Raw genomic sequence first — 15,923 nt, 5'->3', positions numbered from 1 at the left:
TCAAATTTGTAAGACAGTTTAGAGAAATCATCCACAGCAAACACTGGACTTTTCACACCTTTTAATACAGACTCTGAAATGAGCCATTAAATTCTGCTGAAAATGCAAAGTTTATTTTTTATTCCTTTAGTAAATACATGGAATGTAATTACACATGTACCACATGCTTAAGATACAAAACTGGAAAACAAATGTAATGATACACCTTCAGAGCAGCAGTATAAAATAATTTAATTTTAGCAATGTATCTTTTGCATCGGATGAATTATTTCCAAATTATGTTATCAAAACAAGTATCCACAGTTTAGAAAGGCACATACACGCCTAATTCATACAATGTATAAAGTGGACCAAGAAATGGTACACAGTTATGGCACACAAATGTGAAATTATACATTGAAAACATTCACAAGAGACTTCATTTCAAAGTTTCCATTGAAGGCCATAAAGAATCACAATAAGTACAGTGGACACCAACAAATAGGCAGCACACCAGTTAATTGAAACAAAGATCCAAACTAGTTCATGACTGACGGTACAGTAGTAAAAATACGTTTATCCAGACTGAGTAAAAATATCAAAAGATACACTTTTACATTAGATTTGTTAAGCCGGCTCATCTTTTTAAAACGCTGCTGCATTTGTAAATGCTACTAATACAAAGTGAGTTATTAGATGCAGGGGTGATATCCTGATTAGCACTTTAAGTACACATTCTTTGTCTAATGAAGACGACCGTGCTGTGACAGAACACAAAGCGTTTTAAAGTCATTGTCTTTCTACCGTTTTCAACATTTTCCAGTTATTTTAAATCCCTGAACTGCACACACGAACGCAGCCTGCTGCTGAGCTCTCCTCTTCAGTATGTGACAGTGATCTGACAGCGAGGCTCACTTCGAGGCAGGGTCAGCGGGGGTGGAACTATCTGCAGAACTTCCTGCTTTGGCAGCATTTTCTGTTGGAAATAAAATGACAACTTTAATCTTTCCATCTCTTGAAAAATTATCTACAAAAAGCATACATGACAGTGGGAGTGTGCCAGTGGTTTTGCATAATTAAAGGACTTTATTAAGAACCCCACAAACTGCTAACCTTTATCTTTCTTCTCCTGAGTTTCCTCAGCTGCTGTCTTGTCAGCTCTGAAGAAGATCCGGGCGCTGCTTAAAGAGAAGTAGAGAAGCTCAAACTCCTGAAATGAAAAGGGAAAACAGTTCAGAAACACATCTCAGTGCCATTCTCACAACCACACCACCAACAGTTAAACTTATTGAAATTGAGTCTGACATTTAAAAAAAACAAAATGTACCTGGAGGTACACGTCCAGCCTCTTCTGGGTGAGATTCATGGTTTGCAGCAACTTTTCATCCTGGTTGGCAGACTGAACGCTCTGCTCTTTCACCACCGCATTCATCTCTTTCTTGTACTTGTCTCTGACAGACTGGAACCAGTGCAAAGAGTCAAACTCTAGATACTGGTCCAGTAGCTTCAGAATGTACGCCACACCTGAGAGAGGAGGCAGAGAGGGGACAGAAACAGAGGAGAGTACGTCCAAGGCCAGTACAGAAGAAAGGATTAAGGATGTCTGTGTGTATTATCAGGTTTGTCTGCTCACCCATTGCAAAGCCGTCGTCTGTAAAAGCAGCTCCAGATTTGTTTTTCTTGTTGAGTTTCTCTTTGCAGCTGATGGAGTGCTCCACAAAATTCACCGTCTAGGAGTGAGATTTGTTGCAATAAATGTAATTAAGTACAAACTGATTTCAAGTGAAGAGAACATGACATGTTGCAAAACAGCATCAGCACTGACCAGCGGTGGTACAATCATGTAGAAGTTCCTCAGGTGCATGTTCTTTGCACTGCGAAACTCAGGCGCAAACACGGCCACCAGCATCTTGAAGTACTCCGTCCCCTCGGCAGAGTTGCTGGTCAGATCTCCCAAAACAGAGTCCAGGATGCTGTGAATCATAATAATCTTAATAGAAAGCAAATAAATGACAGCAAAGAAGGAATTACATTGAAGGAATACATTTTTTGGAAAAGTGCAGGGTGAAACTTTAATTTATTACCCCCACAGTAGATAATATATGAAACTATATGGGAAAAATACAGTATGTGTTCATTTCAATTCAATTGTGATTATATATAACAATGTTACATATAACTTTTATGTAACATTGCAATACGGCGGTGGCCAACGGCAGAGATCACTCTGGTGTTTGGCCGGGATGTGATTTATTTCCTTTACATTTTTTCCACCATTACGAAATATCATTGTTAGGTTTATGCTGACACAAAACTATTGCTGGAACAGCCGAGACAATTTTACTCCAACTAGCAAAGCATAAGACACCAGGCCGAACTCTTTGTGTGATCTCGTGACCGAGACGAACGCTGTTCCTGCCGCTCGAACCCCAGTCACTCTTGGTCAGCTCCACTGTAGCACTGCCTTTTATTGTGGTTACATGAATATGCATGGTTTCATTAACATATGACATCTTAAACAGGCATACATGTGAACAAAGAGTACCAGTCTGTGTGTGCGTGTAGGTATGCGTGTGTGTGTGTGTGTGGGAGGGTTAAAATATGACCCCAAGAACGACTCCCCAAAGCTGGCGCCAGGAGTCCAGCGGTCCACCTAAACAAAGGGCCCTTGTACTCAAACAGATACAGAGTAGGTGTCCTCCCATACTATGTCTCAGAAAGAGAAGGTACGACCTCTCTCATGACCTTAGGATGTGTGTGGTATGCCAGAGCACTCTGGAACGCACACAGACTCTTTGCAGACTACTAAGGATCAGACATTATATCACTATGCAATCGATTATATGTTTCTAAGTACAATTGACAATCATAAAATATCACTCCAACAATCATACTCTTTTGCTATAATTTAGAGTTGTAATTTATCAACATCAAACCTTTTCTTTAAAACTTTCACTTTGTTTTTACAATTTAAATGATAAACTGAAAACAATGTGGGAAGCACTTCAGTTATCTTTTTCCTATCTGAGGTGCCCCCTGCTGGTACAATAACAGCAATGCACACAACACTAACTGCTAGGTGCAGGATTGTTGGATTACACTCTGAAGCTGACATATGATTTAAAATTCATTGATGCACCGTCCATCCAAAATAAAGGGCCTGCTCAGCAAACACTGACACACAAGAAGCGACTGACTGACTTTTTACAGATAACTCACCCAGCAGCTTTTTGGGTCTCCTCTGACAGTCCCTCTTCTTTCACCAGCTCCTCAAAGTTGACTATATCCTCCAGATCTGGGACAAATCTGAAGCAATAACGAAAAAGAAAATGTTTCCAATAGCAAGATAAAAATGTTTCTGATGTAAAATCACATTTAACCTCACGTTTACACAATATATCAGTAATTCCTTCTAACTGAAGCCATATAAACTTTCACTCAAATTCCTTTTATTATACCTGATTGCGCTGCTGCAACAATGAAGGCCCCCAGAACGGATCATACGTACATAGCCCATGGCGTTACCTGAAAGAACAGTGTGAAATTGTGTTATCTTTGAATGCAACTGCAGTTTAATGTTTAATACCAGAAACCAATAAAAGCATCCTCACCGATCTGGCTGATCAGCTGTCTAAACTGGTCCAGGTAGCTCTGTCCATCAGGAGTGATGCCCAGTTTCCTGATGCCACGGTTAAACTTCTCTGCTCGCTCAAACGGATACTGTAACAACAAGACAAGACATATGGTACTGTGACAGCTTAGCCCGAACAATGACAGCTCTACTTATATTCCCTGGCTCCAGGGTCTTCCCCCTCTGCCAAACTTCTGTTCACTTAAAATGACTGAAAATGGAAAGACAGAGAAGACTGCACCTTCTGATCAGACTGGTCCTTTGTTTCTCTGAAGAAACGTATGTCTTTGATGAGTCTGGACTTGATGTGTTCGTCGTACATAAACTGACTGAAGATGTAAAACTTCTTTTGCAGAAACTGGTAGGTGAAATTCACCTGACGGAAGAATAGAGGAAATATAAAACAGGCCTTACGTCCACATATGAGAATGTCAAAACACATGTTGTTGTTTTCTGCTGGAAACTCACAGTGGTGTTCATGATTCCTGTACCGTGTGTTCGGATAGAGTTGGCGATGTGACGGATGTTGATGGTGTTCAAGTGCTTGTTGTTGCTTGCCTTCTCAATGAAGATCTGTCACAAAAACAATTATAACTGCAGAGGCAGCAACACTTTGTGATTCAATGGGAGAAAAATCCATATGGACTCTGACCTGGTTGTTGAGGTTATAAAGGTATCGTGAGACAAAAACATGAATGTTCCTCATGATCTCCAAAACATCCAAACCCTGGTGAGAACACAAGGAGGATTTAGTTAATTTGTCTATGTAAATCTCCACCTCTGCTCATGAGGAGGGAGGTGTAACCAAAGTGACCTGCTCTAGTGTCTGGCTGGGCAGATGAGCCTCTGTCATTGTGAGTCCATAGCGCTGTGTAGCAAGGTTTCTCATCTCACTGTAGGTGGCCCAGTCATGCAGAGCGACAGTCGTCAGGTTGTAGAACGTTTTATCCAGGTAGTGCGTCACATAGGCTGTAGGACATTAAAAACCTTACAGTATTGCAGTAAACGGTTTACTGTTAAAGAAACATTCATGCAAAGAACAAATCACTTATGGAGGACCTTTTTATATTTACTATAACTTGGGACTAAGTCACCAGAAAGCAATAGCAGCAACCTTCAGCGAGCAAAAAGGGATGTTTGTATTGTGCTTTTCTGCAATGCAAAAAACGTGTGTGCCACAGCACAGAATGGCACAAAACAAGAGTTTAGTTCATGTTGTTGGTGCATAAGAAGTCACTGTACTATTAAAAATTTGAGAGTGCAAATCAAACGCACACCTTACATTAAAAAAATAATGAAAAGAATAAAAATGATAGGACACTTTTTAAAAATTCAAATGACTTTAGAAAAATGACAGATGTCTTCACAAATAACCATACAGGTGACTAAAAATATATTCTTTAAAGTGTCCCCACCCACAAAAAAACATTAAGCGTTTCCCATGGCTAAAACTAAAAGTAAAAAACAGGAGCAAACATGGTTTGAGGGCACAGACGTATGAAAAGTTCTTTTGCACCTTTGATATGAATGAAACGATTGAAGAATCGAATGGGCTTGAGGGAGAAGAAGTGGGCCAGATCCTTCATGCCAACTTTAAAAGGGTTCCTGTCATCAAGCTTCAGGTGTGTGTGAACAGAGAGACGCAGGTCCTTCTCAATCTCCTTACACAGCTTGTCGAGCAGGTGCTACAACACAGGAAGAAAGAATCTTAACAAATAAAAGCCTTAAAAAAGCCACGAAAGAAGCATGTTCAGAGCACGCTCTCACCTCCTTGAACACGTCCATGATCTCCTTGTCGTAGCTCTCCAGCAGCTGGTCACATGACTCCATGTGTTTGGAGTGCATCATAGACAGCACACTGTCCCTTAGTGCACTGAACATGTACTGCTCACGCCAATCACCGTGCAGACGGACAGAACAGCAGAATAGCCAAAAATGAGATAACACTCAAAACCTCACTAAAATAAAGACAAAAAATACAAACACTGGCACAAAGTATTGTGTAGTGAATATGATGTGAAGCAATATGTAACCTATTACTCATACATTTTTATCTTGTGTATGGTTACAACTCTTACTTTCTGCTGGTATGTGTGTACTCTACTCAACAAGTGTGAGTTAAGAAATTAGCAGGGAAAGAATAATGTGTTTTGCCAGGGTCAATCTGACCCAGGGAACACTGCACTCAGTCCTGTGTGATAAACAGCCCTTATAAAGGTGAATGAAAGCAGATGTTGCTGTAGTTGAGGGCCAAGGACTTGTAAAGTGTCTTTGTACATTTTCTAGAGATTTCCTCAACTGTTTTTGAGTTACACCACAATGTTTCAGAGTTTCACTGTGTTATGTTCATCACAGGTCTGTCTGCTTACATGTATTCGTGCTGCGTCTACGGCGTTGTCATATACATCATCTAGATAGATGGGAAACACAGCTCGGTGCCAGTACAGGAAACTGCAGTCACACTGAAGCTTGACCCTGAGGAACAAAGAACACTTTGTTGAATATTTTAGCATGCAGGGATAATCTTAAGGTAGGTGAAAGATAAGACTGAATCAGTCCCATCTGCGCCAAATTTTTCCACACCATCTAATGGAAACTTGGCTGCCAGATGGCTGTGAGCTTCAACAAATAATCAGTGAGTCACCTGCCAGCATGTGCTTGTGCTGAACATTTGGATCAGTGTCTGAATGGATGTGTTTGTTGGCTTTAGATTAGTGGCATGAGACATTTCTGAGTTCTAAATGGTGCATTTTGGATTCTTCTGTCCTTCCGACACGTGGTACTGGACCTCTATAAGTATGTCCTGGTGTGTGTAGACACTTGCACTGTTTTCAGCAAAGCACTAGACACACACACACTAGCACGAAGTATGCTGTAGTGAATAGAATAGACCACTAGAGTGGTTTATTCCAACCACTTCTAATTATAAAAGGCTGCTTTGATTTTTTTGAACGTCATTTTTTTCCCCCACTTTGTCAACCTGCTCTAGTTCTTCTTTTTTTATTGTTACGAGTTTACAATTGTGTGTCATTTCAACTTAAGGCTGGTTCCACCCATCCCCCAAACAGTGTCCTGCACTGTGGCGCATGACAAAAGAGGGAAAAGGTCTCACCTTTCACTTAGCTCACTAATCAGATCCAGCTTCTTCAGTACAAGCTGCAGCGGAAGAAGCTCCTCATCCTTGAAAGTTTTCTGGAATAAAATTAAGATGACAATGAAGAAGAAAAGAAAATACGAAGAAGGAAAAATTGTTTGTATATAAAATGAAGTCTCCTCCTGACTTACCAGCTGAGTGCCGACGCAGAGAGCCAGAGACACCACAAGGCGTCGCTCCTTTGTGCTGGGACCACTCAAAGCATTTTCTGCCAGCACCAAAGAGGACAGCACATCCAACCGCTGCTCACTGTACTTCTTGTCAGAGATCACCCTTTTCTTGAGGGAGAGAAGACATTTTTATTAAATGCTTCAATTCAATGTTATTTATACAGCACAAAATCACAACAACAGTTGCCTCAAGGCTCCATATATTGTAAGGTAGACCCTACAATAATGGTACACCATTCAGAAAACGCATTCAAAGAGCACATCTGCACTAATGTCAGTTTTACCATGGAATTTTCTGTTAATAGAGTTTGCAATGCAATCAGCTGTAGTCAAGCCTTTTATTTCTGCATTCACAGTTATACAGTCATGAGAGCTCTGCCCTTAAGATGTTGCAGCAACCCTTTTATAATATCACACACACACACACACACACAACTCCTGTAAGAACTTCTTTCAGCAGTTTCTTGTCTCCCCCCCACCATGCTGTTGCTGTGCAATACCTGGGCAGGAAGCAAACTCCTACACCCTATGTTGCAGGAAGCACCTGGCACTGGTCTTTCTGGGAGTTTCCTCCTTCTATGCCCTAACAGTCACCAGATAACAAAGTTAAGCAGGCTATATCAGGTCATATTTGCGCGCCTGTCATTCAACCTAGAGATGAAGCTACATAAAACTTCTACAATGGAAATTTTAAGCACCTAAACCCAAATAAAGAATAAACTAGAAATGTTCCATCATAACCATTTTAAAGACAGCAACCCACATCTGTACTGAAATCTAAGGGGTTCTTCTTTGCTCAAGCTTCATCTCTAGAAAAAACGTTTATGAAATTCAGCTCTGAGCAACCTTGACAGAAAACGTAGTGGAAATGGTAACATAACTGTAATCATCAATTCAACTCATAAATTTTATTTATATAGTGCCAAATTACAACAACAGTTGCCTTAAGGCAACATTGACAGAATTTATTGCTTGTTTCGTTTACCTTGGCAATGCTGATGGCACTGAGCGCCAGTGCCTGCAGCTGCTGAGTGATGTGAGAAACGGAGTCAGCAACAACCATAGAGCGTCTGTGAAACGTGTGCTCCACAGCCTGAGAGGAGAGTCACATGACATTCATTATTTTTCTCAGTGCAACAGGTATTTAAACAGAGGGGCAACACTCAAACACACACACCTTGAGTAACTCAACTAGTCGACAGAGAGCTTTGACCGATGTCTTGGTCATGGGCCGCTGCATCGACACGTACATGTTCATGGTCGTCTTGATAATGGTACTGACGGTGTAAGCATACAGAATACCCTATAAATGAAACACAACACTTTGCTAAATGACGGGTCATACATGAATGTAAAGCTTCACACAACTTTATGAAATGAAACAGGAAGTAGATTTATCTAACTGAAGATGACAAATCAACAAAGTTACTTCTGCGGTGAGAAGATACTCAATGTAAAAAAAAAAAAAGAAAGAAAAAATCATTCATGCATTCAGAGATTATACAAAATAAAAAGTCATTTGTTGGAATTGATATTTTTTATATTGTCATTTGTGCTTAGGAACACAATCATTTATGCTTAGAAATATATAATCATCTGTATGCTGATAAAAATCATATCCTTATTAGGTCTGATAAGATTCTGTGTGCACTTGTGTACCATGAGATGAGAGGAAGCAGCCTCGACGTTATAATTTCCATTATAGCTTTAGGAACTAGATTGTTCTGCTTCTTAAGAGTGCAAGACTTCACACCTTTAAATGTTCGTCTGAGACATGACCTGTTGCAAGTTCCTGTTCCTATCATTTAGCGAGAAGCTTACTTCTGCTTTCCTGCATACCTCATACACACAGTTTAAGTTCATTGAAAGGCCATATGTCAATTTATAGTATGGTTAGACACACACACACACACACACACACACACACACACACACACACACACACACACACAGATGTTGTTCAGATATGCCTGCTTAAGAATGTCACATGTATTTGTAATTGTATATTCATGAATGATTGCTTGCTGACAATAAAAAGGGCTGTAGCGAAGGAATCAGTCGAAGTTGGCTGAGTTCAGGTGAAGGAATCTTTTCCTCAACTTTGGCTGACTTCCCTCGCAAGCCACTAAACACGGAGAGCGCCTTCTTGTCTTGTTTTGTCGTGCAGTTGAGTGTCTTGTGTTCCAGCGGGGTTTGTGCCTAGATAAACCCAACACACTACTCACCTGTACAAACACATTACACCTGCTGTTAAGGTCCTCTTGCAACTTCTCACTTTTTTGTTCTTTGTACAAGATGGACTCCATCTTCATCATCCAAGAAGTTACAAACAGATAGTAGGACTGAATATCCCTGAACACAAACAATATGTTTAGATACTTCACTTTATATTTAATAAATGTGGCTGACATTCAGCTTTACTCACTTTGTTAATGTCTGCGCTCTTTGTTGCAGGTATGTGTCTCTCTGTGCTTTGATGGCCTGTAGACTCTTCCTATCCATCAGTTTAGCTGCAGCAGGGACCTTATTGGTGAGGAAAGTGTCGGGAAACCAGATGATGTTTGCAACCAGAGTGACTGCTGGAACCTAAGTGAAGATGTGGACACACAAGAGCAGACTTTTAATTCTCAGGCCAGATCAAAGAAAACAATGAGCAGGGACTCCCACTGAACAAGTAATAAAAAAGTCCAAGAACAGAAATCCACCTTTTTACAGACATCGAGCAGCGCCTTGTAAAGCTTTTTGTCAACACTCCTGAAAATGTGAAAGTGAAGCACAAAGAGACCACAGACACCAGCATATTTGTCTCTCTGGTCAATTTCTGAAGGTTCACCTGAAAAAGAGAAAAGAAACACAACCAGAAATAAGTCCGGCTCTGAAGAACAACTTAAAGGAAACTAGTCTATTGTGGAAGAAGAAACAACTGACCAATTTTGGATTCAACACTTGCAAATATGGTGCGAATATTGAAGGCAAACTCCTCAGCAAAGGCACTGTTTTTGGAAACTGCTACTCCCTCCCCAGGATCATCAAATCTTTGTTCGACACAGGCCTGTTGCAGATCATACGAATAATGTTCATCATATTATCTTCCCAAAAACCTCTACTTAACACCAATATAATAAACGCCAGAAGGGAAAGTCACCTGGAGTATCATGCCATCCAGCAGTTGCCCCTCCAGCTTGAGCAAGAGCTTCTCAAAAGGTTTCAGCTTGTCTTCAGGAATGGAAAATTTCCCAGGGTTATGGTGCACAGATTTCAGTAACCTGTGTAAGGGATAAACAGCAAGAGTGAACAGGAAGGATTGCAAGATGCTCGTGAGACCTTCTATAATGTATGGTTTGGAGATGGTGGCATAGACAGAGGTAGAGCTTGGGTTTTTCAGTGAGAGTGACCAGTATGGGTGTTGGGTCTGCACTTCCACAGGCCCCACTGGTTCAGAAACTTATTCCCATTAACGAAGCAAGACGAACAGCTCAACCAGTTTTTCACATGCTAGCAAGGGAAGGATCTCAGAACAGCCCTTCTGCCCTCGGTGTCAGAACACTTCGAAGAACCAGCTTCCCCTGCAGCCTTTTATTTCTGTGACAGAAATAAAATTTACTTAAACAAATTTACTTAGTCCCTAAGTAAAGCGCTCCTAAGGACCCCAAAGCGCTTTACACTCCAATCAGTCATTCACCCATTCACACACTGGTGATAGCAAGCTACACTGTCAGGCCCTCTGACCACCACCAGTAGGCAAACATGGGGTTAGTATCTTGCCCAAGGATATTTGGCATGTAGACTGGAGGAGCCTGGGATCAAACCACCGACCTTGCGGTGAGTAGGTGACCCGCTCTACCACCTGAGCTACAGCCATTCAACAATTTGACTCTAACAATGGGGAGGATTAGAAATGAGTATATCAAAAGGGACAGCTCAGGTTGAGCAGTCTAAAGACAAAGTGAAAAGGCTGAGATGGTTTGGACATGTGCAGATGACTACACTGGACAAAGAATGCTGAATATGGCGTTACCAAGTCAGAGGAAAAGAGGAAGACTACAGAGATGCTTTTCAGATCTAGTGCGAGGTGTTCCCACACGTACATGGGAAAGGAAGAATAACAAAGGCTAACTCCAACAAGTATGTAGATTTTAACGTATGTTTTCACTTAAGGGGCTGGCCTATATGAAGGCCACTTTGCAAAAACAAACTCCAGAAATCCTGGGGCCAGTATAAGATTTGCCCCATATTCAGTTACATGTCTGTAACTGAATATATAGATTCCACGACCCAAGCAGGGAACAAAACCAGATGCATATATTTACCACTGAGTGTAAGTGCACATATATGTACGTGTGCACGTGTGATTGTGTGAGTGTGTGGAAGAAAAACCTACAAATGATAAATCAAACCACAGTACTTATGTGAACAAAAGACTGGGATGCAGTTCTGTATTGTGGCAGATATACAGGGAGTGCAGAATTATTAGGCAAGTTGTATTTTTGAGGAATAATTTTATTATTGAACAACAACCATGTTCTCAATGAACCCAAAAAACTCATTAATAGCAAAGCTGAATGTTTTTGGAAGTAGTTTTTAGTTTTAGCTATTTTAGGGGGATATCTGTGTGTGCAGGTGACTATTACTGTGCATAAATATTAGGCAACTTAACAAAAAACAAATATATACCCATTTAAATTATTTATTTTTACCAGTGAAACCACTATAACATCTCCACATTCACAAATATACATTTCTGACATTCAAAAACAAATCAGCGACCAATATAGCCACCTTTCTTTGCAAGGACACTCAAAAGCCTGCCATCCATGGATTCTGTCAGTGTTTTGATCTGTTCACCATCAACATTGCGTGCAGCAGCAACCACAGCCTCCCAGACACTGTTCAGAGAGGTGTACTGTTTTCCCTCCTTGTAAATCTCAGATTCGATGATGGACCACAGGTTCTCAATGGGGTTCAGATCAGGTGAACAAGGAGGCCATGTCATTAGTTTTTCTTCTTTTATACCCTTTCTTGCCAGCCACGCTGTGGAGTACTTGGACGCGTGTGATGGAGCATTGTCCTGCATGAAAATCATGTTTTTCTTGAAGGATGCAGACTTCTTCCTGTACCACTGCTTGAAGAAGGTGTCTTCCAGAAACTGGCAGTAGGACTGGGAGTTGAGCTTGACTCCATCCTCAACCCGAAAAGGCCCCACAAGCTCATCTTTGATGATACCAGCCCAAACCAGTACTCCACCTCCACCTTGCTGGCGTCTGAGTTGGACTGGAGCTCTCTGCCCTTTACCAATCCAGCCACGGGCCCATCCATCTGGCCCATCAAGACTCACTCTCATTTCATCAGTCCATAAAACCTTAGAAAAATCAGTCTTGAGATATTTCTTGGCCCAGTCTTGACGTTTCAGCTTGTGTGTCTTGTTCAGTGGTGGTCGTCTTTCAGCCTTTCTTACCTTGGCCATGTCTCTGAGTATTGCACACCTTGTGCTTTTGGGCACTCCAGTGATGTTGCAGCTCTGAAATATGGCCAAACTGGTGGCAAGTGGCATCTTGGCAGCTGCACGCTTGACTTTTCTCAGTTCATGGGCAGTTATTTTGCGCCTTGGTTTTTACACACTATTCTTGCGACCCTGTTGACTATTTTGAATGAAACGCTTGATTGTTCGATGATCACGCTTCAGAAGCTTTGCAATTTTGAGACTGCTGCATCCCTCTGCAAGATATCTCACTATTTTTGACTTTTCTGAGCCTGTCAAGTCCTTCTTTTGACCCATTTTGCCAAAGGAAAGGACGTTGCCTAATAATTATGCACACCTGATATAGGGTGTTGATGTCATTAGACCACACCCCTTCTCATTACAGAGATGCACATCACCTAATATGCTTAATTGGTAGTAGGCTTTCGAGCCTATACAGCTTGGAGTAAGACAACATGCATGCAGAGGATGATGTGGACAAAATACTCATTTGCCTAATAATTCTGCACTCCCTGTATTTTGCTTTACTTTCATAATTACAGGTCACATTCTCTTCATATTTATGCAAACACATGTCTACAGTGTACTCTATTTAACAGGTCAAGTGATCATTAAACTGTAGCTTATAAACTATGACTATGCAATGAGACACTTGTGTGACACGAGGAAAACAGCGATCATTCTAGAGTGAAGGTAAGGACAGAAACCTCAACATACATGAATGGAGGTTGTGTTTGGCGAGTCCTGCCTGCTCCTCAGCATCATGTATGCAAACTGTTTTTTGTTTTTACAGAAACTTAACTTGTTTACCTATTTTTAGACTAAAATAAAAACAAACAAAAAAAAAAAAACCACTAGAGAAATGTGCTTTTATAGCATTCTATACCCTTTCCTGTCCGAATGTGGTGATTTCTGGCCAGAGATGTGGAACTGCTTCATTGCATCTTTTACACTGTATGTCACATGCCATCATAGCTTACTGTGTAATTACCTTTTATACATCTTCCAGTGGTCTTTTAGTGTGTTGTGATTTTCCATAATCTCATCAAGTGTGAGCAGCACCACCAACAACTCTCCCAGGTGTTCGTATACTATCTGCAAAGGAAAAGCAGGGCAGACATGGTATAAATGACTGAGTAACATCTGCAAATACTAAAAGTCTCACAAAATTTGAACCCTACCTGGAAATGGACACCAGAGGATTCTATGATTTTTGTTGCACCCCTGTAATTTAGAAGAAAGATAGTTTAGTACATTCTGTTTGATCATGACAGAGCAAAATACAGCCTGGGAACCAGCTCATGCTTCATTCGCTATAGCAAATACCCACGTCAGGCCATTCACAACCACTTATCTAATATGAGGCAGGTTGGATACAATGAGACTGTCATTGCAGAGCAGCTGAGGACTTTCATTAAATATAAAGTGCACACAACCTCTCTCTGCAATCCTGCAAAAATAGTGCAATGACTGTAACATTATGGTCATGTATTCATGGTTCATACTTGTTGCTGTTGTAGAGTGCTGCCAGCTGATGCACAATACTGACCACCACTTCATAACATCTGGATACAAAGCAGGACAGCTCCTATGAAAGGACAAAGGAAAATAAATATTTCTGTCTTCCAGACATCAGTAAATAAGGTTATGGCAGAAATCAGTTACTACCCACCTGTAGGAATGAGATGAATCTGCCCATCTGAATCTGGGACTCCCCCTCAACAACACTGGTTTCAGACACTGTAAGAGAAATTCACACATGCCTTTTTTAAATCTTAATAAGCACTGTGTATCACAGAGGGCAAACCTAGAACAAAAACAACATGAAACAGTAAAAGTTGACAGATTACCTCCTTCTCCATAGTACAATAGGCCATTGTAGAATTTGGTTTCTGCCTTGAAAAGCAACAAAACGAGGCTAAATTAATATCTTAAAGAAAACAAAGTAAAAAAAAAAGAGCTACTAAAATTGCTGAAAGTAACAGTAGCTTTACTTCCACCTTAGTCAAGAGTATGCAGACATGCCGATATAAACATGACATAATCATAAGCCATGCACAAAGTAACTGAGCTGTTTGACCACACTTACCTCATATTTAAGCTTCTTAACTTCACTACAGAGAGCAGCATAAACTGTAATAACCTTGTTCAGGACCTGCACACAACCAAAGTGACATTTGTTTTGTTTTGAAAAAAAAGAACAACTCTGTGGATATGAAAATGAAAAATGACTCATTTGTTTGTCTTTACTTACCTTATTGTCAGTTTTAATTAATTCTAATAAGGATGACTGCTCATAGGGAAGAAGCTGAAAGGGCATAAAGTATAAGGAAGGAAATTACGCAAGTTATAACTGTGTAAAAGCAATGTCAGTCTTTTCAACCAAGCCAGTATATTTGGGGGTTTTACCTTAAGGGCGATGGGGTCCAGAGTAAAGTCCCATACATCTCCAATGGACTCATCCAGAGCCTCTTCAATACCCTTCAGCTGAGAGGTGTACTCCTCCAGAAACTTCCTGTAGTTCTTCAGTTGAACCTCTGTGTGTATCTCTGTTGGGAGGAAGGTTTGACAACGTTACTGACTGGTACTAACCAGAAAAAAATATGGGTTGATTTTCTGCCCTTCCTTTACAAGTTTACAACATTTTATGAGCAACAATGCTGCTCTTGCACTACTAGAATTTCATTAAAGAAAGAAACACTTGTAACTGTCCTTTAAAGCTCAAAGCATGATTCAGTTGCCCAATAGATTCTAAATTTAACCTAAAATATGTAAATCTACACTATGCCTAGTTACAAGGTGTTACCAAACTACCTTTTCCAATAAATGTAGTTGACTAACGGCACATATAGGTCGTTCGTTCAGGTTGTCGCAAATAAATATTTTGAGAGCCAGAGAAGGAAAGTCACAAGGAGATAAACACAGGAAAGCACTGGGCAGTTTTCTCGCCCTAAACATAACATTAAAGAAAACAAACAAACAAGTAAATTAAATGTGAGTAAGCGAAAGAGTACGGCGTTAACTACACAGTCAAAACCAGCTGTCAGATCGATCAGCTGTACGTGACAAACTGCGTCGATTTACGTTCGCCAGCTACAGCTAGCTATTAATTCCACTAATTTGTTCCTTCAGTTTTAATTATTCCGGGGGTAGTAAATACTTACTTTTATTTTGATGGCATTTACTAAACATACATTTTGGGAATTAAACAGCAGCGTGCAGTTTCTTTAACTAATACGAAGCCCAGCTGCAACGCATCGAGCTAGCAACTTCAGCTAGCGGTTGATGCTAAAGTAGTAAACTTTAGCCTGCCACAGTCTTTCTTTGCATGTCAGGGCTCAATTGAGCACTTACTTTGTGAACCATCGTCAAAACGGTCAAACTCCCAGTCGGGTGAGATAATTTCCACCGCCATGGTGCTAGAATGAATAAGCGAAAATCCCAAACACAGCGCTGCTAAAAAGTAGTACTACACGATCCCATGATGGATCTCATGATTCTCCGAAAGGC

The 15,923-nt window shown here is 40.6% G+C and overlaps 1 protein-coding gene across 1 annotated transcript; it reads right to left on the bottom strand.

The window, feature by feature from the left end:
• Positions 1 to 46: 46 nt before the first annotated feature.
• Positions 47 to 15,877, bottom strand: washc4 (WASH complex subunit 4). The gene is made up of 33 exons (XM_084932897.1): positions 15,768 to 15,877; positions 14,823 to 14,962; positions 14,668 to 14,721; positions 14,503 to 14,568; positions 14,264 to 14,309; positions 14,086 to 14,153; positions 13,919 to 14,001; positions 13,595 to 13,637; positions 13,405 to 13,508; positions 10,080 to 10,200; positions 9,863 to 9,986; positions 9,640 to 9,767; positions 9,360 to 9,520; positions 9,160 to 9,286; positions 8,112 to 8,237; positions 7,920 to 8,027; positions 6,896 to 7,042; positions 6,723 to 6,802; positions 5,980 to 6,085; positions 5,378 to 5,494; positions 5,127 to 5,295; positions 4,425 to 4,579; positions 4,263 to 4,337; positions 4,079 to 4,183; positions 3,852 to 3,986; positions 3,591 to 3,699; positions 3,438 to 3,504; positions 3,199 to 3,285; positions 1,805 to 1,952; positions 1,613 to 1,709; positions 1,307 to 1,503; positions 1,093 to 1,189; positions 47 to 955 (listed from the first exon to the last, which is right to left on the bottom strand). Exons 1-33 carry the CDS (start codon positions 15,826 to 15,828, stop codon positions 891 to 893), a joined length of 3,516 nt encoding a protein of 1,171 aa, XP_084789023.1. The 5' UTR covers positions 15,829 to 15,877; the 3' UTR covers positions 47 to 890.
• Between the last annotated feature and the right edge of the window lie 46 nt (positions 15,878 to 15,923).

This window comes from Perissodus microlepis, chromosome 7 (assembly GCF_051167445.1).
Source record: "Perissodus microlepis isolate ML-2025 ecotype Zambia chromosome 7, ASM5116744v1, whole genome shotgun sequence".
NCBI classification, from domain to species: Eukaryota; Metazoa; Chordata; class Actinopteri; order Cichliformes; family Cichlidae; genus Perissodus; species Perissodus microlepis.
Note: the sequence above shows the minus strand (reverse complement) of the source record. Positions and strands in the feature narration are given on the sequence as shown.